Raw genomic sequence first — 22924 nt, forward strand, 5'->3', positions numbered from 1 at the left:
TTTTTCAGGAAAAGAACTGCTCTACGCAATCCTGAAACTGATCTTTAGATTTTCTTAATCAACAGAAAAAAAAAAAAAACTTGATTGCAACTCAATACTTATCTGACTCTAGTATAGGACTAACTGAATTTTTGGTTTTAAGAGTAGGGGCTTCAGACTTCATTTCAGGAATCAGAAATAATTGGCAGCAAGTAGGGGAGAACAGACATGAATTCTCGTTTTGCCTAATTTTTTTCCTGGTTTACCAAGATTTGGCTTAATATTTCTGACTCAATTCCTCCAGTGTCTACAGAACAGGTTAGTGACATTTTTCATAAATACAAATACTTAAATGAATCCTCTTTACTGCTCTCTGAAATGTTTCCCTAAGGGCTCTAGTCTTAAATGTGCATGGCATCTCCCTCTGCTAAAGCTGTGTGATCTCTACAAAAGTCTTGGCACCACTTTCAGCAAAACTAATATTTATTATGTGCTTGAGATTTCAGTGTGTATGCTTGACAACTGAAGGTTTACAGTAAAATTTTCATAAGGTAAATTCACTAGTTTTTCCATGAAATATTTGCTGAAGAATTGTGATAGCTTCAAAAAATAAGAGGATTTTTGTATTTAAGAATACTGTCAGAAGCAAACTTCACAATCTATTTATATACTTGGTTCTTATGCAGGTATATGTATAACTTGGAGCTTGCATACGTGTTTGCATCTCAGCTTTACGAGCAGCACAGGCTGTTCATGTTCCTAATGGAGGGTAAAACAGCCGGTTCAACTGATTGTAACTAAAATGAAAACAAATTCACTTGTTTGATGTTCTTTCTTTAATTTTCTGGAACTAATTACTTGCTTGTATGCTGGGTTCTATTTTTATTGCAATTCCAAGAAACAACCCTGGCATGGTTCTTTTTTGTAACTAATGTATCTATGGTTCATTTCACTATGGAAAGTCAGTGGACAGAGTCTTATCCTACCAGTAAATCTAGTCAGTACTTCAAAATGGTGGAGCGGCTAAATACTATAAAGAAGGGAATGGCAAACTTTAAATTTTCCTATCCGTAGAAAAACATTGTGTTTTAACTGACTATTATTTGAACCTGATCGAAAGCTGTTGTAAAAATCAGGAAAGCCAGATTTCAAGGAGGATGAGTTGTCTATGATAGAGACACAACACAGGACCTGCATCTATTTTTCATGCCTTAGTAGCTACAGAGTAGATGCCTTTTCATTACTGATCGCCACTCGCATTGATTCAATACAATTTCCTGATAATTTGAATGATCTCATTACACTTCCAAACTGGCTGCTCATGGGGGAGTCTAATTTGTTCATGAAGTGTTGAACTTACAAATACATACCAGCATTCAAAGAATTTTAACCTAACTCAGAACTGTCAATGTCGTTATGTGAATTTGTTTTGTGATGATTGTGATGTGTCTTGGGATTTGCCAGCAAACACACCTGATATTCTATTTACTCTGGCAAGCTGGGGATTTTTTTCTTTTTCTTTTTAAAATTCCAGGATGAATTATTCATCATTACTCAGAATTTGGGTCTCTTTCATCTTCGCACTTATAAGGCATCAAGGTGAGTACTACAGAATTCCATAAAGCTCTTGATTAGCATATTCTTGAATTTATAAAGAGACACTTTTGTTGGAACCATAATTGTCGGGCAGGTGTACATGTGTCTACAGATACAACAAGAAAAATGTAAATTAAATTTTGTTGTTAAGGGTAAAATACATTAACTGAATATTTATTTACATTCCTACTTTTTCTTTCTGAACTGTGAACGAAATTTGTATTTTCTAGGTTGTCTGCTTTTAATCAAATGGGTCTTTAAGATAATGCTAATTATTTTTATTAAAAGAATTTAGAGTAGGTGTGCAGCCCATATCTGATGACTGATTCCCATTAAGGCATTTAGCTTGTAGCACAAACTTTAAAGAATGTGCTTGTTTTAGACAAAATTAAGAAGTTCTAATGGCATTGATGTTAGTGACTTGTGTGTCAGTGGCCTTTTACAATGGCCAAAAATCTCAAACTCTAAGCGAAATAAAATTATTCCCCTTAGTGATTCCTTTTTCTCTCCCTCTGTGTAGCATTGCTCAGGATAGATTAGAAGCCATGTACATTAATTTCTACTGTTTTTAGATTTTAGAAAAGATGGGAAAGTCTACATATATTTGAAACTTTTATAGCTAAAATTCCAAAGCATCTTTCTTTGTTTTGTTTATAAAACAAAAGGCACATGATTACAAGTCTGAGTCAACAGATCTTTAAGGCATGTGCAGCCCTAGCATTTTTCTAGGGTTGGATAAATTTAAACTGTTGTAGCATACAAATTGTAGTGTGAAACCCCACAAAACTGAAAGAGTCCCACAGACTGCAACCCCTGCTCTAAGAAAGTACATTTTATTTGGTAAAAAAGAAAAAATAAACAACCCAGAATCCTGGGAGCATGTTTATTGTCAAATTCCCAGCCTAAAGATAACCTGGGATGTTCTTTCTTTTATTAACTCTGATAGTATTGAATAGGTCACATTGTTAACGAGTTAAATACTAATGGCTTCCAAGGTGGAAATTACTGTAGTTTTAACCTACTCCTTTTTATTAAGCACCTTTCTTTCATTTGTTAAGTTTTTATAATATTATATATTTTTATTATTTGTATTTTTATTAAAATTGAAAATTTTAACTGTCCATTCTTTCCTGTTCAAAATCATGACCTGATTAGGATTGCTCATGAAGAGAAAAAATATACAAATTTGCCTCACCTTTAGAGCAGAGAGAGACATTAGGGGCAGTCTTCATGATCATAGTTTTCTGTCTCCTCCGCGAAGGCTTTTGGATTTTTCATTTCCTAGGCAGATCAGCCAACGCTGCTCAAAATACCAATTAATCCTTCTATTAAAATGATTTCAATTCAGTGTGAATACGAGCCCTTATTCACACTTGGGCATCACTCCTAAATAGTTCCCCATGAAGAGTAAATCCATGATGTGATTTGATTTATTACTAATTTGAGAAAGTTTATCACCTTTCAAGTTTAATAAGTATCTGTATATAAAGCTATGATAAGGATTATAGAAATTTTTTTAAAAAAATTCTTACCTTCTTGGAATTTGGAATTTGTTACTTCTGTGTAAATATGAACGTTAGAGAATCCCTTTTGCCTTTTGATTGTGATATTAAATAAAGCATAATGGCTGAGTGTTCCTGTGATTAAACTAGCTACAGCACCTCTTAAAGACTCAAATTTGGTTGGCTTCCCAGAGACTTCTGGGGCTTACTTTTCCCTGCTTTCCTCTGATGTTAGCCCTGGGAAACAGATCAACTCTCCTCGCTCCAAGAGAGATGCTGGCACTTGGCCTGGCACTCCTGAGCTGCTTTCTGGTCACTCTACAGTCTCTTTTATATGAGATTTTCTCTGCCCCACTTAAAGGTTCCAGAGGAGCAGGCAGTCCTTGCCCAGGTGCTCACCATCTGACCAGCTCCATTGGCACAGAGCAGGGAGTTTCCCAAGGAGATGGACCCTGACCCGAGAATGAGATATTAGCATCTAGATTGCAGCAAGCAGACTCCTCAAGAAATAGGACCAGAAACCCCAAATGGATTTGCCATTGCCCCTGAAAATTAACAAACATTTTTTTTTTAAAGGAAGAAAAGATGATGTTCTAGTTTTCTATTTTAACTCAAGAGAAGAGAGGACAGAAGCAGAGAAAAGTTACATCTCAAATGTAGATTATTTCATAGATCTCATTGGATCTGATCATCAATAACATAGACCCTTGGGAAATTATCTAATTTCTCTCACTAAACTAGGCCACCTCCTGCAAAAGTTTGGAGGAGAAACAAACCAGGTTTCCAGGAGTGGTGGTGACACAGTTACATGAGGGGACCTGGGTGTATCGGTTCTCACTTTTGACCAGGATGATGAGTAAGAGCCCTGAGCCTCTCTCTAGAATACTCAAGGGCCCAACCTCCCTCACCCCAAAGTGTCCTGTGCTGTCTATTTTAAACAGGAGCTGAGCAGAGAGCCTTCTTGCAGGGCTGGAGCTCAATCAAGGTCATTCACAGACCAGTTACTACAAACTCTGTCCTCCCACTTTTGTCCCAGTTCCAACTGTCATTTCTTTCCTTCTGGGACCTAGTATCTTCTCCTACTGTGCAGCAGGAGGGAGGGGCCTCCTTTCAGGAAAAGACTTGATAATAGAATTCTTGAACTACAAGGGAGCTTTATAGCCACAAACCATCTTCTCTATATCTTGCCTTCTGATCAAAGATCAAGCCATCTAAGCCATGCCAGACCTAGAGGCCACCTCTCAGTGCTCGGAGAGCTCCAAGCAGGAGCGATTACACAATTTCCAGCCAGTTTTAACCATTGTTCTCTCCAAAACGTATGGAAGCATAGAAATGAAGCATGAAGTGATTTCCAGAGGCAGAAGATTAGGCAGCTTAATGAAAAGGGAGTCTGACTTGCAATTAATTTGTTAGACTTACTGAAAGAAGTTGGCTTTGGTGGGTGGGAGAGAAGTAGCTTGCCCAATAGAAGAAGGATCTGCCATCTATCTAACTACCGTCTCTCTTGACAGTTCAGCCCAGGGAGCTCATGTATCCATTTTGGCAGAATGACACCAAAACCCCTAAAGTAGATGATGGAAGCTCATCTGAGATTAAGTTGGCCATCCCCATATTCTTCTTTGGCGTTCCTTACCGCACTGTCTATGTAAGTGGAAAAGCAGCCCAGCTGTTGCTCTGTGGCTTTCCCTTTGTTTGTCATTAAGAAAAACATTTAAAGTACTTTCCTCCAGGGCTCCAGGAACGGAGAATTTAGTGGCAGCCCAAACGACAGGTTCTGAGATACCATGAACTGAGATTTCATGATTAAGAAAGTCAAAGGTATATTTAATGACTAATGTTCATAGTAAAGGAGTATACAGAACAATAAATTGCTTTTGTGGGTGATTAAATACAGAAGTGAAGCAGAGCCCCCAGTGCTATAAACATTATTTCTGCTACTCAACGAGATAAAAAGATACAATGAACTACAAGAAAAGCAACATCATTTTTCTTTTCCCTCTGGGGGTGTGAAAAGTTTACACATCTGTTATTCTTAGCCTTCCTACCAGTTCAAAGCAGAGTCAGAACATAGTAGAGGGGTAATCAACAATTATATACAAGTTATTTGCAGAATTGTCTACCTTCATTGGGTCTGAGATTCTCTAGGGTCTCTTTGTCAAACCTGCATGAAGAAATGATACCATATGCTGTCAGAACTCTCCTGAGCAACTGTGTTCTCGAGGGAGTTTCTGGGTTTTTTGTTTGTTTTTGTTTTTGTTTTTTTTTGATCATTGAGTTTGCTGCTACTGAGACTGTTGCACATTGAGAAGAAAGTTCAGAGCAACTGAACCTGTTTGTATCTTTGACCTTATAGGATTGTGTGTGGCATATGTAGATCACATCCTATTCTATTCTGTGTCCTGCTGTAGAGGATGAAATGAAACTTTAAGCATCTATACCTCTGGACATCTCTGAATATGGAAACTCTGTATTCTCCAACTTTTGATTTATAGCTCAAGGCTGACTCTCACTAGAAAATAGTTCCCGCTTCCATTATCTAACCAGTGGTTTTTGAACCTGCAGCATCAGAATCTACCTGGGCACTTGTTAAAAATGTCAATTCTCAGGCCCCACCCTAGACCTACTGAATCAGAAACTCTTGGAGGGAAACCTAGTAATCCGTGTTTTAACTAGCCCTCTAGGTGATTTTGATGTCCACAAAGTTTGAGAATGATTGGTCTTAACTATAGAATATAATCAAAACACAACTGAGTCATCACCAGCTTTCTCTGCTAGTCTGTGTGTTTTAATTACAGCCATTATTGCCTAGCAACACATTGCTCTGGCATCCTGAAATGCCTTTTATACTCTACTCACAGTAGAGATTCCTTAGTCTGTAATAGTTGACTGTAAATTTCAGAATGTGTTGACCTGATTTGGAGATGAGAGAGGCATACAGGACTTCTATTTCAGAAACCTTAGTCTTACAGACATCTAGAACCACTATATTTAGTTAAACTCCTCTTTCTCCTCCACTGTACTATGTGACATGGAGCCTGAATAATTCTCGTCCTTGAAAAAGGAGAGTCCTTAATTTGGGGCAGACTTATTGGAGGGCAAATTGCTCCCAAGAGTTTCCAGCACTCAGTAGTGCAATGTGTTCAGGCCTCTGGGTTATTCACTGTTACTTGCAGACAATAGGTTCTAAATGCCTTGTAGCTGGGTCTCCAACTTCCTTTATAAATCCCACACCCTTGCTTCCAAAACAGACTGACATACCCCTGGTCCAGGTACTGATAACTTACCTCTGAGATCTGGGTCCTGGTTAATGTTTATAACATTACTAATTAATATGAACACAACAAATAATTACAATATATCGAAAAATGATCTCCAGGTTTTATGTATCGAAGAATTTCAAGTATTTTCATCACAGGCATTTCTGCTATTGAAGCCACACAAGCCATAGGGTTAAGTCAGCCTTATCTACCAATGTATAGAGCTACAGACACAGGCAGAGGCACATTTTTTATAGGTCTCATGTCAACTGAGTGTACAATAATAGCTTGGGGTTTGCAGTAAGGTTTAGTAATTTAACAAGTTTACTAAGCCATTTACAAATTATGAAGAAATCACCATAAGATAGTCGAGTGGTTTGATATCAGTAGAAGTCCTTTAAATGTCTTATCTAGAACAGGATATGGTTTATCCTGAGATCTGAGTTTGATGATGGAGTATTTGATTTTCCTTTTTCTGACATTCATCTCTTGTCATATAATAGAAATCAATGTCTAATACAGAGCTCCTCAATTTTTAAATTTAATTTTCTGCTTCAAGTTTTTATTTTTTTGCCTCTGTGACTCTGGATCATCTTTATTGCCCATATTATCCCCTGCCTGCCCCCATGAATAGCATTAGATAAATGTAAATATAGATAGGATAAAGAACATGAAAATTAGACTGATTATTAATAAGAAATGCAGCTTAATACAAATTGAAAGTGAAAGAAAACCAATGATTTTGTCAGGAAGTAAATGAACCTCTTAGTTGAACAATATTTGGAAGTTCTAATTCAGTAGTTTAGTTGTTTCCATTCCTATGATTAGGTGAACGTCTGTCTTGGTTCAGGACTCTGAGCTGTCTGTCATGGTTTCAGACCCCTCATGTGAAACCTCTCCTGTCTCTGCAGGTCAATAACAATGGAGTTGTCTCCTTTGATGTGCTCGTGAGCCAGTTCACACCAGAGCCCTTCCCCTTGACGGATGGGAGGGCCTTCATCGCCCCATTTTGGGCAGATGTGCACAATGGAATTCGAGGCGAGATCTATTACAGAGAGACCATGGACCCTGTCATCTTGAAAAGAGCCACCAAGGACATCAGGAAGTACTTCAAAGACATGGCAACCTTCTCTGCCACTTGGGTTTTCATTGTGACATGGGAGGAAGTCACGTTTTATGGAGGGAGCAGCACCACACCTGTAATAATTCAAATTTTCCATTTTCCACTTCATATCCTGACATCTAATTCTTGTCCATCTTCACCACTGTGAAGGAGTCTAATTGTTAGAGCTGAGAAAAGTCCATTTCCTAGGGTTAAACTAATGAGTCTTGATACCTATTTTCAGGAAACAGAAAGATATCATACCTACCTAACCAGTTCAGTCAGCTGTAATATTTTAGATGTGTTATCCCTATTACTGATCATTACAAGTGTCCTAAAAGAACCCCACCATAAGTCTCTTGCAGTCCTAGCATTTCTATTTTGTAGGAGACTGATTAAGTCACTGAGACCTGAAAGAGGCCACACATGATTAGGGACCCGTTAGGAACCCAAAGGTCCTTTCTTCTTACCAGAGGCATAAATGCCTCTCTCCATCAGCTAATTTTCTTTTCTTTTCTCTTTCTTTACTTTTCTTTTTTTTTCCCATACAACCCTGTTAGGACAAGGAAAATAGGGTGCTGGTTTGGGGCACAAATAACCTGACTCGTTTTATTATGTTATGACCTTTTTTTTTTTTTTTTATTGTCACTGGGGCTGGCATTCATATTTGATGCTAACTGGAGTGGGCAGTTAAAGTGTTTCATGAATAAAGTTTTAAAATCTGCTCTGAAATCCCAAATGAGCAGTCAAGTAAAAGTCAAATAAGAAAGATTATCACTGGCATTATAGTAGAGATAATCAACTTTCTACATAAAGGTACAGAACACATTTTTCACAAAAAACCTGTGGCTTATTTGGGTGACTTTGATGGTGGAGATTTTTGAAGTAGCAGACGTGCCTTCATCTATATAATTTCCAGTAAGCAGACACTCAAAAATCTGCCCTCTGCTTTCTTAGGATTATTTCCGATTCCATCTGTTTTCCGATTTCCTTGGCAGAGTCAGGTGTTTGGGGGTAGAACAGAAACTATTGAGTTAGAGACAGAATTGGGAAAGTGCTGGGCTAGCAATTCAAAGCTGTCATGCAATGAGCACATTGTGTTTTAGCACTTTCTGAACAGAGCGTCAAGATGTACTTTATCACTATGAGGTTCTGGAGAACAGAAAGACACAGTTTAAACAGTGGATACATGGCTAGAAATAACCTCTAAAGAAGCATACATTTCCCTCTGTCACTCTGTCATGTTATGGATTGCTAATGACCCCTCAGATGATATTTTATGTCCTTTAAACCTCATACCTTACAGTGTTAGAATGTAAGATGCCAAGGATTGATAAATTTTAGTGTCAGTGGGGAAAAAAGAGAAGAAATGCCCATCAAATGCTGGCCACCATTTTTTCTTCCAAAACAAAAAATTTTTATTGGCAATAAAATTGGCAAGATAATTTAGATACTTTTTGGTTTGTATTTTAAAGTAAATTTCTGGACTAGGTGAGAATTCTTTCAATGAAGATGAATGAAATAACATCTAAATGTTTTGTGCTCCTTGGAGAAAAAGGTGATATAATCTTCTAGAGCTGCAGAAGTATCCATCCATTCCTATCTTTGATATTGGTCCACTCTTCCATCTCCCTATTATCTCATGCTTCCCCTTCTTAGTAGGAACACATAGCGTCAGGCCAAGTAAACACTGGGCATGAAAGGCCTTTAAGAGGCAGAAGGTCTCATGGAAGCCCAACAGAAAGAGAAGGGGAAGGGAACATGTTTATTTTAAGGAAGGAAAACTAATACTTATTGAAGGATCACTTTGAGCTCAGGTCTGTGATAGCCTATTTTTGTATCTTATTTAGCCATCACAAGAGTGTTCCACAATAAGCACTCTCTTCACTTACAAGGTGAGGGAACAGACCCAGAGAGGTTAAATAATTCGCCTAATATCAAGAAAAGAGGTTTGAACCTCAGAGAAGGCAGAGCAGAGTTCAAACTGAAGTTTAATTCTAAACCCTGAACTTTTTTCTCAGCTCCCTCCTCCAGGTATCATTAGAAGTCTTCTCTGGAGTATAAGAGGGTTTTTTCAAGAATTGAAAACATAGTTTTACTAAAATAGAACTGGAAGAGTCTTAAAACTAACGTTGAAGAGATAAGTATGTATAAGAGTGTGTGAGAGTGAGCAAGGATGTTCATGAGGGCAAATGAGCCTTTGGGGTGTTGTTAGGGTGGCTGGTTTTGAGGTGACTTCTGAGATCAGAAATGGGTTGCTCTCAAGACCTATTTGGACCGAAGATATTTCCAACTTCATTTTGGGAGAAGAAATTCACTTCCTAAAGGAGAATCCTGGTCTAAAGGAGGGTTTAGCTTTAGTCCTTGTGTGACCTTGACTTTGTGCCTGTTTCTTGAACCTGACCTTGCAATGACCTTATAGCAGTCTTGAGCTGACTGCTCACTTATCTCTAGGTCCTACTTTCCTTTTTTGTTGAGCAGGGCCAAAGAATGGAGGCATATATCTGAGTGACTATCATAAATGCCATCAGCTGTGGCAAGCACAGGGCTTGAGGACAAAGTTCTTGTTTACAAAACGGGCTTTTCTTTCCTTGCACCTTGTCTCCCTCCTCGGGACCATCTATGATGGAAGATTTGGGGCTTCCAAGATCCTCTACCCTAGTTCGATTACACAGGATAAAGATCTGGGTCTTCCTCTGCGTCTGACAGCGTTAACCAGGACAGTACCAGACAGCTGGGAAAAGTGCTAGATTTGAATGGAAAAGGTCAAAGCAGCCTCTCCTTTTAACTCTATTTTTATTTTAATATCTTGAAAGCATCCATCAAGATCAGGGATTAGTAAAGGAAAAGAAAAAAAAAAGCAGCCTCTCCTTTTAACTCTATTTTTATTTTAATATCTTGAAAGCATCCATCAAGATCAGGGATTAGTAAAGGGAATGAGTAAAGGATACCGTTTGCTGCAGCTTGTTTCCAGCAACTGTTTGCAAGCCTTGTTTGAATTTATATAACATCTCTGTCCTAAAAAGTTGAAAATTAAGACAGTGTGTAATGACAGTACAGTAAGAGATAGACTAGGAGCTCTGGCTTGAATCCTATTTTCTGTTGATGGGTCATTGTGAAATTTCCAGCAATTCATATCCCTTAGCCCTCAGCTTTTTAAGCTATATGATGGGAATGGCCCCCAAAATTGCCCATCTTAGCTTTGGTCTGAGGTACAGATGAGTGTTGAGAATATTGCAGACATAAAGTGATGCATAAATGTTCATTTAGAGGAGCAGTTTCTCCTTACAAAATGCTTTATAAAAATCACTTTCAATTGCCATTTTGAAAAAGGTGAGACATCTCACCCAGGTTACCAGCGTTTTCTGCGAAGGGAGAGAGCACAGTCCATACGAAAACTTTCTTTTCACTGACAAGCATTTGCTGGTTCTCTCTTCACCTCCTCACATCCCACCCAATCAATCTGCTGTGGAAAGAGGTGCTTGCCGCCCTTTCTCAGCCTTGACAATTTCCTATAGCTTATTCTCATGCTGCCATCTATAGGTACTCATGTATCATTACAAGCTGAGCCCCGCCTTAAATTTTCTGCCTGGTATGTCAGATAAGAGGGAGAGCTGAGTCAGTCTCCAGGTTATTCTCAGGCAATTTCTCTTTTAAGTGCACAATCCTATATGTCTATCTTTTCTCACTGGAGGAGAGAACACATTCAGAGAGGAGGCAGAGAGTGAGGCCTGGCGTGGAGCAGCACTGAGATGCTTGGGGGCAGGGAAGGTGCAGAGTAAAGGGACTTGCGAATGGGGAGAGGAGCTCTTGGGGAATGTGAGTCATGAGCCCATCTATTCCCATATTGTAGGTGAACACCTTCCAGGCAGTCCTGGTGTCTGATGGCTCCTATACATTCACACTCTTCAATTATTATGAAATCAACTGGACTACAGGGACGGCCAGCGGCGGAGATCCCCTGACAGGTCTTGGGGGAGTGATGGCGCAGGTAGGTGGTTCTCCATTTCATCTTTCTGAAAGTTCTGAAACACTACACTCTCTGCTTATGCTTCTCAGCATCCTAGAAAGAGTCCTACTCACACCTTTAAACTACAGAAGTGTGTCTTATCTTGGAGGTGGACGGACTGAGAGGTTAGTCTTGTCCCTCTTCGATACCTTGATTCAAGTGTGGCCTTTCTCACATGAAATGGTGGCACAAGGGCTGCAGAAAAAAGGAGTCTCGTAAGTTTAGATGTGCTAGATTCTGAAAATAGGGTATCTGGACAAGATAACCAAAGGAGGTAGTGTTTGTGCTCAAAGCTCCTGTCTTCCTTCTGTGCTCTAGGCAGGATTTAATGGTGGAAACCTCACCAATTTCTTCAGCCTCCCAGGGTCAAGAACCCCTGATATTGTGAATATCCAGGAGACCACAAATGTCAATGTTCCAGGCCGCTGGGCATTTAAAGTTGACGGGAAGGAAATTGACCCAGCCAATGGCTGTACCTCCAGAGGTAAAGATTTTTCTTCTCTAGAGCAAAGCAGAGTTTGTTTCAATTAGATTGACAGGAAAGCTTTTAAGCCACAAGAGTGAACTCATTTCTGGTGCCTTACTCTTTTAACATCTCTCAGCTGGGTAATGGAGATCAAGGTAATTCTAGCATGCACATTTGTCAGACAAGGAGCTGAAACCCTGCACTTGCTACATTGTATTTTACGAAGTCCTGGCCTTGGGTGTGAACACAGCTTCGTGTTTGGAACAACTGCAGAATGGATGAGAATCTTAAGTGATTTCTCAGCCAGAGGCACTAGAAGAGAGCCCTCTTGTTTAACATTATCTTTGTTGTTGTCATTCCCTCCTCCTTTTTCTTCTCATCTTTACTCCTGCTCTGCCATCTGCACTTTGACGATTCATAGAAGTAGGCGAACTTGGAGTGTTGCCTAGTCTCCATGAGAGTAAATCAGTACTTCCTAGTATGATTAGAAAGAAAGAAAAAAGTGTCATAGTCTTTAGGGTAGCTACTCCTAGAATCTTCCCAGCAGCAGCAAAACATGCAGGAATTTGGGGGAGAATCAAAGCTGGCTTTAGGTCTATGTGAATGAGCTGTAGTTGAACCTTGGTGAGTTTTCTTTACTTTGACATCCAAAGTTTGGAGCCTTCTCTGAACTATCAAAACCTATTTGGATGTGCAAAACAACCCAGGACTCTCACAGGAACATCCTGGTTTATAGATTCCCTCTTTTTATGTGTCTAAAAGCATTTTGAAAACAAGATTTCTTTTAAAATTTCTACTTCTAGGAGTGAAGGCTATAGCAACAATAATCATCTACCCACCCATCAGTTCAGCCATCCAGCCATCATATCTTTCCAAAGAACATTTCGAGAGCCCCAGTTAGGTGCTAGCCACTCTGTTAGGTGCTAAAGATGAAGGCGCTCCAGCCTTCTATGACAACACTATGGTAAAGAAGTCAGCCACAGAAATGATGATACAGTTTAAGGCATAGTATGATAGACATGAGTGCAGGGTATTGCGGAAAAGTACAGAAGATAACCCTGGGGAAAATGTTTCCAGATCTATGAAAAAGTTTTACATTGGCATAAAGGTTTCAGGTAGTCTCCTGTCCTCCTCAGAGAGAAGGCCTTGCCTGGTGATCTGTGTGTCCCGGCAATCCCAGGGGACCTCAGGGTTGTATAATATATAGAACTTCAGTTTGTATAATATACAGAAAAGCCATCTTAACCTGGTCTGAAATCCCCACTCCCTCTTCTCCAAGTCCTTGCATTGTGGTCAGGCTTATCAAACTTCTGCCTATGCTTTAAGGAAAGGTCTTTTTGTGAAAATGGTTTGCCTGGGCATCTTTGCCTCTGTAGATTCTGTAAAGTCCTCCATGTTCAGAATAGCAAACATATGTTTTAGAACTAAGCCAGTATTAAACTGGACAGAAAAGAATCTAGCTCCAAAGCTCACCAGGTTTTCAGAGACTATACTCTCCTCCCATGTAGAATGTAAATACGCTTCACTCAAGGTCTGTGAAAGATACCAAACCAACATCCCATTATCTCTCTCCCTGGACTAGAGACCTACCCAAAGCCTCTCTCCTTTGTCCAAGCATTACAGAGCTGACTGGCTGTGGCCGTGCAACGTAAGTGCCCAGTGACAGCTTCTCGCTTGAGTCCTGGGAATGAAATGCTGTGGTAACTGAAAGTATTGGCTTGCAGAGCTGTGGAATTGGTCAGATGCCAGCTATGTGCTAAGTCCCCAGTTTGGCTTCATTCTTTTCCTCCTGAGTTATGGGTTTGGGTTTCATATACAGGACAAATTCAATATCCTTATATAGACTGCTATGTATTTCATGTGCCACTGGACATACATCAATCCAAAGAGACTGAGATTTGTCCTGGGTAATAGCAAGGGAAGAGCTGCTGCATGGAGCTGATTTATTATATCATCGTTTCACAAGCAAAATATTCTCAGAGAGTCTACCTTTTGGGCCAAACTTCCTCTATTCAAAGGCGTTTTCCTCTCATTTATTGGAAACCTGAAAAAGCAGAGACTGGAAATTACAGTGGAGGCTGTTACAATATATTCAACCTGGACTAGTGCCAAATATTTTTGAGGTTTGAAGGGCCTTTTTTTCAGAGCTGATGCATATGACCTACTAGGAATGTGAATAAATTTATTATCCCATTTTAGGGCCCTATTCTTAACAAGTATGAAACATAATTGCTTGTTTAGACATAACTGTTTCTGCTGACAGAGATAGAAAGGACTGTTACTGAGGCACCCATGCTTTCTGCTTGGGTTAGTCTTGCAGTCTTGTGCTATTCAGTTTTATAAAAACATAAGAAACCTTTTCAGACTACAGTTTCACACTATAGTTACTCCTGGTCTATGACGTTATTTACATTTCTCAATGTTGTATCTCTGATACTTTCCTTTTTAGACAGTTGTAAAATTCTCAGTTTATAAATGCCCTTACATCTATCAATGTGTGCCAAATTTTTATAGCATCACTGTTCCCCATGAGGCAGGGATGAGAAAATAGCATTGTCCACATTTTACAGGTTAGAAAACTGAGACAGATGGAAGTTAAGTCAGTAGTAATAGAAATTGGTTGCAGAGTTGTGGCCATTGTTCAGTTCTCTTGACTCTGATCCCCAAACAAAGACTATTTCAATTGAAGGTTGATATAAACAACTGGCAAATTTTAAAGTTTTTGATGGGGGAGAGCATTTATTTAGGGAAATGGTTTTAACAACAGATTATCTACCAAATAAATGGTAATTAATATTTTTAAAATGAGCACATCCCTTTAAAGCATTCCTCTCCCCCTCCACCTTGTGCTCCTGACCCAGATTCTGTTAAGAACTTCTGTCAGTGGATAAAGAGAGAGACGTACTGGACTTGCACAGGTCCTAGAGCAAGAGAGAAGATAACTTATGTAGTTGTAAGTTGTCTGCAACATCTGCAGGATTTATGAGCCCTGGAATGTTCCAAACCAGAGGTCAGCCTTTTCTAAAATCTTCCCAGGAAGACTGGGATTTAAATTTGTAGGTCTGACTCCTGATTTATCCTATTGATCCTTTCTGTCACATACTGGGCTTCCAACAAATGTTTGCTGAATGAGTGGATAAGTGAACAAGTGAACGGTGTTGCTGAGTAACCTGAGTAAACTGTGCCTTCTTTTGGAATATCCTTTCTGTTATTGCTGAAAGAAAGGGTATGACTCTTGGGTGTCATAGTCTCACTCATAGATTAAGACAGTGTGTCTTTCCTTGTATGAGAGTGTGTTCATTAGCATGGAAAATATTATGCCAAAAGCTTAGATTGGATTCAGACAGACTCCCTTGGAATCCTAGCTTCACCACTGAGGTGCCGAGTGATCTTGGATGAATTATTTAATTTCTCTGAAACCTGTTCATCACTTGTCAAGTGAGAGCAACAATACATATGTCCTAGGGTTCTTTTGTGGATTAAACGATATAATGCAAGTCAAACATTTACCCAATGCCTGGCACAGAGGGTAAGTGCTCAATAAATGTTGGCTCTAATGTCATTATTCCTCAGGACAGTTCCTTCGGCGAGGGGAAGTGTTTTGGGATGATCTGAACTGCACCATCAAGTGCCGCTGTCTGGATTTCAATAATGAGATCTACTGCCAGGAGGCCTCTTGTAGCCCCTACGAAATGTGCGAACCCAAAGGCAAATTCTTCTACTGCAGCCCCATGGAGACCAGTACGTGCGTAGTGTTCGGGGAGCCTCACTATCACACTTTCGATGGCTTCCTCTTTCACTTCCAAGGGTCATGTGCCTATCTGTTGGCACGGCAGTGTTTGCAGACTTCCAGCCTCCCCTTCTTCAGTGTGGAGGCCAAGAATGAGCACCGTGGGGGCTCAGCTGTCTCTTGGGTGAAGGAGCTCTCTGTGGAGGTGAATGGCTACAAGATTCTCATCCCCAAAGGAAGCTATGGAAAAGTCAAGGTGAGACCCTCTCCATCCTTCACAGGGAGATGGAGAAGCTGGAGAGTTTTTAGCCTGGGGAAGACTTGCCTAGATCTACTGGTTCTACTATTTACTGTTTGTACCAAAGAGATTCACTGCTCTTTCTGCCTTGCAAATACCTTGTAAAATTCTTTACTAAGCTAAATTTTATTGTACGAGAGATAATCTAAGCTCCCTCTTTGACACGTCTATCTTCTGTTTATCTTAAAGTACATTTACATTCCTGGTTCCTTCATAAACACTGATGTACACACATATATACACGCAAACATTCAAACTCGACAGTAACTGGGACAAGTGGTAAGTTCAGTTTGTCATGCACCTGACTTGAAACAATGGTAGCCACAGAGCCATGCCCTGGAGCTGGTGTAAACACAAAGTACAAACCCATAATTCAGTATAGCCTTTCATTAACAATCCTCACCCCTGTTCTGTTTGCCCTAGAGCTGCTGCCTCATTCTCAGAGAAAACTTCAAATTGATCTGTGTTTCCAGAGGTACTGTCTGTGCAAGCACCTGGAGAGGGCTTAGTGACTTCTGTACTGAAACCTGGGGAGGAAGGTCCCATGAAAGCTTTGCCCAAACACCCCTCTAACAGAATTGCCCACTTCTGCTGGAAATAAGAGAAAAGGGCATGGCTCTCTGTTGGTCTTTTTAGCATATGCAAATAATCTCTGTCACTGTCAACCTGGATTTCAAGCAGGAGCATTGACAAAAGAGGAAGAGCAAAAAGCTACTAGCAATTACTCAATATGTGGAGGCTCTAATTTTCATAATGTTAATGAAGACCTTGTTGCAACCATGTATTTATTCAAGCAATCATATAATAACTAGGACCACAAGGGATTGATTGCTGCAACCCTGTGCAATCCTTAATTCCCAAGCATGGAGGTCATCATAAAGATTACAAAGAGAACCGATGCCAATGCAGAGATTTCTTTCTTTTTAACAATGTATTGTAGTTTTAATAGATGCAGCATGTTCAACAAAAGGCAGAACTGGGGAACTAATTTCACTTTTTCTGGTTCTGCTCTTCCTAGGTTTATCAGTGTCACAATTAGAAAAGTGAGCTATTACTGTGATTGAAATTCCAGTTTTCCTTGTTATTTGGTTAGTCTCCCTAGGGACAGTTCTATATTTCAAATCAAAGGTAAGAGTTCGGGTACAGAAGTTTGGAGTTTTTCTCCTTTAATTTTATATTGTGCTTTTGAGCACTCACTATACTTATCCCTGTAGATACTAACATTTTCAAGCTAGAAGAATGTTTACTAGCTTTCCTCTACTTCCTGTATTGTGAGGATGATATGTATAACATCTATAGTTGAAAAAGAAAGCTTTGTGCTTTATTCCTACTTTCCATTTTGATTAAAATTTTTTTGCACTCACAGTCAGACGTTTTTAGAAGGAAGGGGCACTGCCATTCTTTTCAGGAACTGCAGCTCTGCTAATTTTCCGTGGCTTTTATTCATCATCGAAGTACAGGGCATGGATTCCTCAATTTTCTGCAGCAACAGAGAGATATGAATGTGAATGTAAATGTTTTAAAAGAAAGTCACGTGACTCCAGCTGCAAGCTAAATGGCTTCCAAGTGTCTCTGAATATGCCTACTCTGCTGGGGTTGGGGGTGGCTTGGAGAATGGCAGAGTTCCCACACAGGGTGAAATTGGGATAGGAAGCAAGAAGGAGCCCAATATGCCTGCAAGGCAACTGACTTCTTCAGACACACTGGGCCAAGCCAGGCACTGCTGCTACTACGATCTGTTCTTGCCGACTAGAGGTCACCTTTCTCTGCATGTTGGTGTTAGAAAGTGGATTCCATATATGCCCTCCTCCCTTTAAACTGTTCTCAAGTAACAAAATAAACAACATAGGATTATATATGCTAATGGGAACCAAAGAAAGCCAGATAAAATTCATATGTAATAAACATCTCCTTCTAGCTAACACTTAGTAGTTTTCCTGTTTCTTCCCCAGATAAACCTAGTAGTTTAAGGGGCTCCAGGGAAAAAGTGCCAAGGCCGATCAGCACATGGTGGAAGAGCTCTTGGACTCTGGAGTCAGAGCTGCTCAATTCCTGTGCCACCACTGCCAGCAGAGAGCCTTTTTGAGCTTTATTTTCTCTATGTAAAAAATGGGATGATAGTGTCAAAGAGGCAGGGCTCTGGGGCTGTGGTTTGGACTTGATTACCTCTACCCAGCACTGGGATAGAGGCAGCAGGGAGTAATGGAGAGAGCATGGCTTTGGAGCCCAATCAGTGACATTTAGGCCCTGTCAACTATAATTCATGCAAGCCCTGAACTTTAATTTCCTCATCTACAAAAGGGGGAGATGATAAAGACCTTCTAAGGTTGTCATGAGAATGAAATAGAATAGCCATGTGTGTGACATCTAGTACAAAGGTTGGCACACAGTAGACACTCAGTACTTGCTCATTACCACATTGCCATTCCCACTGAAATCTCTTTCCATTCTAAGACCTATGTTCCTAAGATTCTACTTCTCTCCCCTAACCATGCCCATGCCCACGCCCACATCCAGGGAGAGATACCATCAAAGAGATAAATGATTAGAATACAGGGAAAGAAGGGAAACAAAGAGTTGAGATTAATCATGAGTTGAGGACTAGGACCAAAGGAATGAATTAAGATTCATGTGTTGGGGTAAGAGTTCTCTGGGAGTTTCTACTCTGAGCACTATGAGCTAGAACCACAAGGACCTTATAATTTGTGGTTTAAACTGAGACACATGTAAGAGTGAAAGGGGAACACTTACACCAGGAAAAAAGGTATAAACTGAAGTACTGGTCCCTATGGTTGGCCTAGAGATAAAGTTAGTCTGAGTGGGACAAGATTTAATGCAGGGAAACTAGTGGGGACTGTTGCAATATCCAAAGACAGTCTACCCCATGATTTCTGAGAAAAAAAGACTGCCTTTTGTTAGCGGGAGCTTAAGTGAAAGGAAAGGAGCACATTCAACAGTGGATATACCCTTAAACAATGCAGGGGGCGCCAACCCCCTACACAATCAAAAATTTGCAAATAACTTTTGATTCTCCAAAAACTTAACTACCAATAGCCTCTTGTTGACTGGAAGCCTTACGAATAACATAAGCATGTATTTCGTATGTTATATATACTATATACTCTTTTCTTACACTAAAAAGTAAGCTAGAAAAAAAATGTTAAGAAAATCATAAAGAAGAGAAAGTACATTTACAGTTACCTACTGAAAAAAATCCTCATGTAAGTGGATCCGCACAGTTCAAACCCATGTTGTTCAAGGGTCAGCTGTATTTGGCATTTACAATTATACCAGCCTTGGACAAGATCTCATTTTCTACACATCAGCATAGAACAATACCTAGTAATCATCTAGGGCTCTTGCTGGTTAACTTTCCTTATAGTATGACTTCTTTCACGCTCGTTAGCCGACCTGCTACCTAGGAAATACAGATAAATTAATCAACTCCTAGGTTTTACTTTTTACTTTTACCTCTCTGTAAGATGGCTTATTTCTCAAGCATATTTTTTTTTTTGTCCCCTTTCCCCCTTAAGTCTTACTAATCTCTAGAAACAAAGAATTGTACATGATATCCGCCATGGTAAATCTTGGAGGCAATGCTTAGACAGGCTGTTGTCTTACCTCTTAGACAACTCATAAAGTAGCAACGATAGTGGCACTGAAGATCCTTGTCCTTCTCATGTGCCAGAAATCAGTATGCATCAGGTAGCTTGGAAAGCCTGTGTGCAGTTATAGTCAGTTCCAGCGGGACTAGCCATTCAATCCTAGCCCACAAATGTGATGTCTATAGGTGCTAGGACATTCACTAGGAAAAAGAAAAAAATCGGTCTTTCTCTTTTGGAGTCTTATTAAGCCACCTGCTCAGGTGAGCTAGACTTTTGAGATGCACTCTTGATTTTTCCTCCATTTCTCATTCCCCACTGCAAAAACCTACCAGGACCTGCTGAGTGTACTCCATGAGCTCATCCCTCCATCTCCATGTCCATTTGTAGTTTGTCTCCATCTTCTATCACTCCTGTATTGTAGCAGCAGTTGCCTGTCTGGTTTCTTTGCTTCTAATTTTGACATACTTCAATGAGTCCTTCATGCTGGTCAGAATGGACTTTCTAAAATGCAAGTATGTCTCTGCCATTTCCTCATTTAAAACATTTTGGGGCTCTACCTACAGAAGAGAAATCCAAGCTGTTTTATTTGTTTTTTTTTCTTTTTTGTTTGTTTGTTTATGGAATTTTGTTTTGCTTTGTTTTGTTTTGTTTTAAAACGTGACTTCAAAGGCCCTCCAAGGCCTATTCCCAGCACAGACACCAGAGTGATTCTCTAAAAACGCAAGTCAGATCATGTCGATCTTTTGCTCTAGACATCCTCTTAACTCAGTCAAAGCCAAAGTCTTCACAATGGCTGAAAGACCCTACCTGTTCTGGCTCTTCTTATCTTTCTGACATCATCTACCTCTACCTTTTCCTTGCTCTCTCTGCTCCAGACACACTGGCCCCTTGAGGTTCTGGGAGTGCCCTGGCACGCTTCACCTTAGGGCCTGGCTATCCAATCTGTGTGAGCCACTCTTCCCCAAGATAACAGCATGGACACCTCAAATGTCCCCTTTCCAGTGAGGTCTTCTTTGACCATCCTATTTAAAATTAGAAAACCCCTTCCGTAGAACTCTCAATCCACATTCCCTGCTTTATTTTTCTGCAGAACACTTTTTCAACATATTTATATATTTTACCTTTTTATTTTGTTTGTTGTTGGTTTTCTCACCTGAAATATAAATTCCATGACTCAGGGATTTTTTGCTTGTTACTAATTCCCAGCTCTTAGAACAGTGCTTGATATACAAAAAAAGCTAAATCAGTATTCTATGAATGAATGAACCTCACCCATGTCTCCTGCTATATCTCTGTCTACCCCTTCCCTCTGCAGTCCAGTACCACCCTGATGACTGTAACCACCCTGCCTTTATTCTTTTGTCCTGGAATTCCCTGCCCCTCATTCTTCCTTTTGCCACTTCTGCTTATTTTTAAAGACCCAAGTCAGACTTAATTGCCTCTAAAAAGCTTTATGTGACTTCCACAGGCTAGATGAAGTGTTCATTTACTGTTCTCTCATTGCCTCACCTATTAACACATATTTAAAATAGTATATTATAAATGTCATTTGTAACTCTCTTCCTCAGTAGACTGAGAGCTCATGAGGAGCAGAGGCGATTATTTTTTTAATTCTGTATTTCTCAGCACCTTACATAGTGCTATGTACCCAGTAGGTGTTCAGATTTGTTGTTGTCAATGATTCCAGGAAATGGTTCTGGTATCAGGAAGTGGCTGGGTGAAATAGTCAGAGAATAATACCAGGGTAGCCTCAGTACTAAATGTGGGGAATGGTTTATAGTATACACTTCAACTGGGAGGAGGGATAAGGGAGTGCTAAAGACATTCAGGGGGGAATGGAAAATATGTGACTTAAGCTGTGATTTAAGGAATAGATTTAGAAGAGTAAAGAGAAAAAGTGAGGTAACTAGTCTTTCAAGAAGAGACTTAAAACTAGCTCTAGAGCCAGCAGGGAGAGTTGACAACCACCTGGTCCCCAGAGGAGTCCAGAGTGGTGCTAGTAATACATGTGTCACAGTTTAAATGCACAATACTCGGCCTGCTCTCAGGGGTTCATCCAGGCCTCTGCCTTAATAGGAGGCAAGCCCATTAGAGCCCAGGAAGTTTGAGGCGGGGAAGGGTGTTCTCTCTGGAGCACTGAGTTGCCTTGCTTCACTTTCCTGATCTCAGTCGGACCCATTGCCTTGGAACCTGCTCATCGACCTTTTACTATTACTGTTGTTGGCAGGTTAATGACCTAGTGACTTCTTTGCCCATCACCTTAGACTTGGGGACAGTGAAAATCTACCAGAGTGGCATGTCTACTGCCGTGGAAACAGATTTTGGGCTTTTAGTAACATTTGATGGCCAGCACTATGCCTCCATTTCCATCCCAGGCTCTTATATAAACTCCACGTGTGGGCTCTGTGGGAACTACAATAAAAACCCGCTGGATGATTTCCTCCGCCCGGACGGTCGACCAGCCATGTCTGTCCTGGATCTAGGAGAGAGCTGGCGAGTCTACCATGCCGAGTGGAAGTGTGACTCAGGCTGTATGGACAACTGCACCCAATGCGATGCTATCACCGAGGCCCTCTACTTTGGCTCCGACTACTGTGGTTTCCTCAATAAGACGGATGGTCCCCTGTGGGAATGTGGCACTGTCGTGGATCCCACAGCCTTTGTGCACAGCTGCGTGTATGACCTATGCAGTGTGAGGGACAACGGGACACTCCTCTGTCAAGCCATCCAGGCCTATGCCCTTGTGTGCCAAGCCCTTGGTATTCCAATTGGAGACTGGCGAATGCAGACTGGGTGTGGTAAGCTGGCATCCCATCCAAATGAAAGGCCGCTCTTGTGCAGGGGGGCAGGGAGAGTATTTCTGGGCTCCTCAAAAATTTCCTTGTTAAGACAAATTGTCTAACAGTGAAAGTGAGGTTGAAATGTCAGAAACTATGAAGAATGAACTGTAAAAGGATCTTTATTTTTTTCCCCACCCAATATCATAGCCAGAAAACGAGAAACCACTGATGAGCATAAATGGCCTGGAAACATGAAATGCATAGCAGGAAATGCTTGGCCGGAGGGAGGGCTGAAGCAGGGGATGGCAGTCCCAGAGTTGAGCAAGGAGGTGGGGTTTTCAGAGGTGTAGGTAGCTATATTTGTGGCTGTTTAGTAAATGCAAACATTGGCCTGGGTAAGCAAAACCAGGCTTTGGAAAAGTAATTCAACTCCGAGTGGAACCGACAGCATTTGTTCCTCGGCTCACTCTTCTCCATTTTCAGCCCGTTTAGGTTTTGTGTCTCTTGCCCTGTAGCATTTTGGCTGACCTGCTGCTGCTAGTGGCAGATGGAAAGTATAGCATACCAGGAAAGAAGCCCTTTTTCTGAAATGCTAAGTGG

General features: G+C 40.5%; 1 protein-coding gene across 1 annotated transcript in view; it reads left to right on the top strand.

Annotated features, from left to right (window-relative positions):
• Window positions 1-1514: 1514 nt before the first annotated feature.
• Window positions 1515-22924, top strand: part of TECTA (tectorin alpha) — a 65120-nt gene continuing 43710 nt past the window's right edge. The window contains exons 1-7 of the mRNA XM_006925244.1: window positions 1515-1578; window positions 4589-4722; window positions 7246-7533; window positions 11290-11427; window positions 11764-11929; window positions 15485-15897; window positions 21772-22342. Of these exons, the coding sequence (XP_006925306.1) occupies window positions 1515-1578; window positions 4589-4722; window positions 7246-7533; window positions 11290-11427; window positions 11764-11929; window positions 15485-15897; window positions 21772-22342 (1774 nt within the window). The remainder of the gene's footprint in view (window positions 1579-4588; window positions 4723-7245; window positions 7534-11289; window positions 11428-11763; window positions 11930-15484; window positions 15898-21771; window positions 22343-22924) is intronic.

The sequence above is a fragment of the Pteropus alecto genome, unplaced genomic scaffold, assembly GCF_000325575.1.
Source record: "Pteropus alecto unplaced genomic scaffold, ASM32557v1 scaffold479, whole genome shotgun sequence".
Taxonomy (NCBI): Eukaryota; Metazoa; Chordata; class Mammalia; order Chiroptera; family Pteropodidae; genus Pteropus; species Pteropus alecto.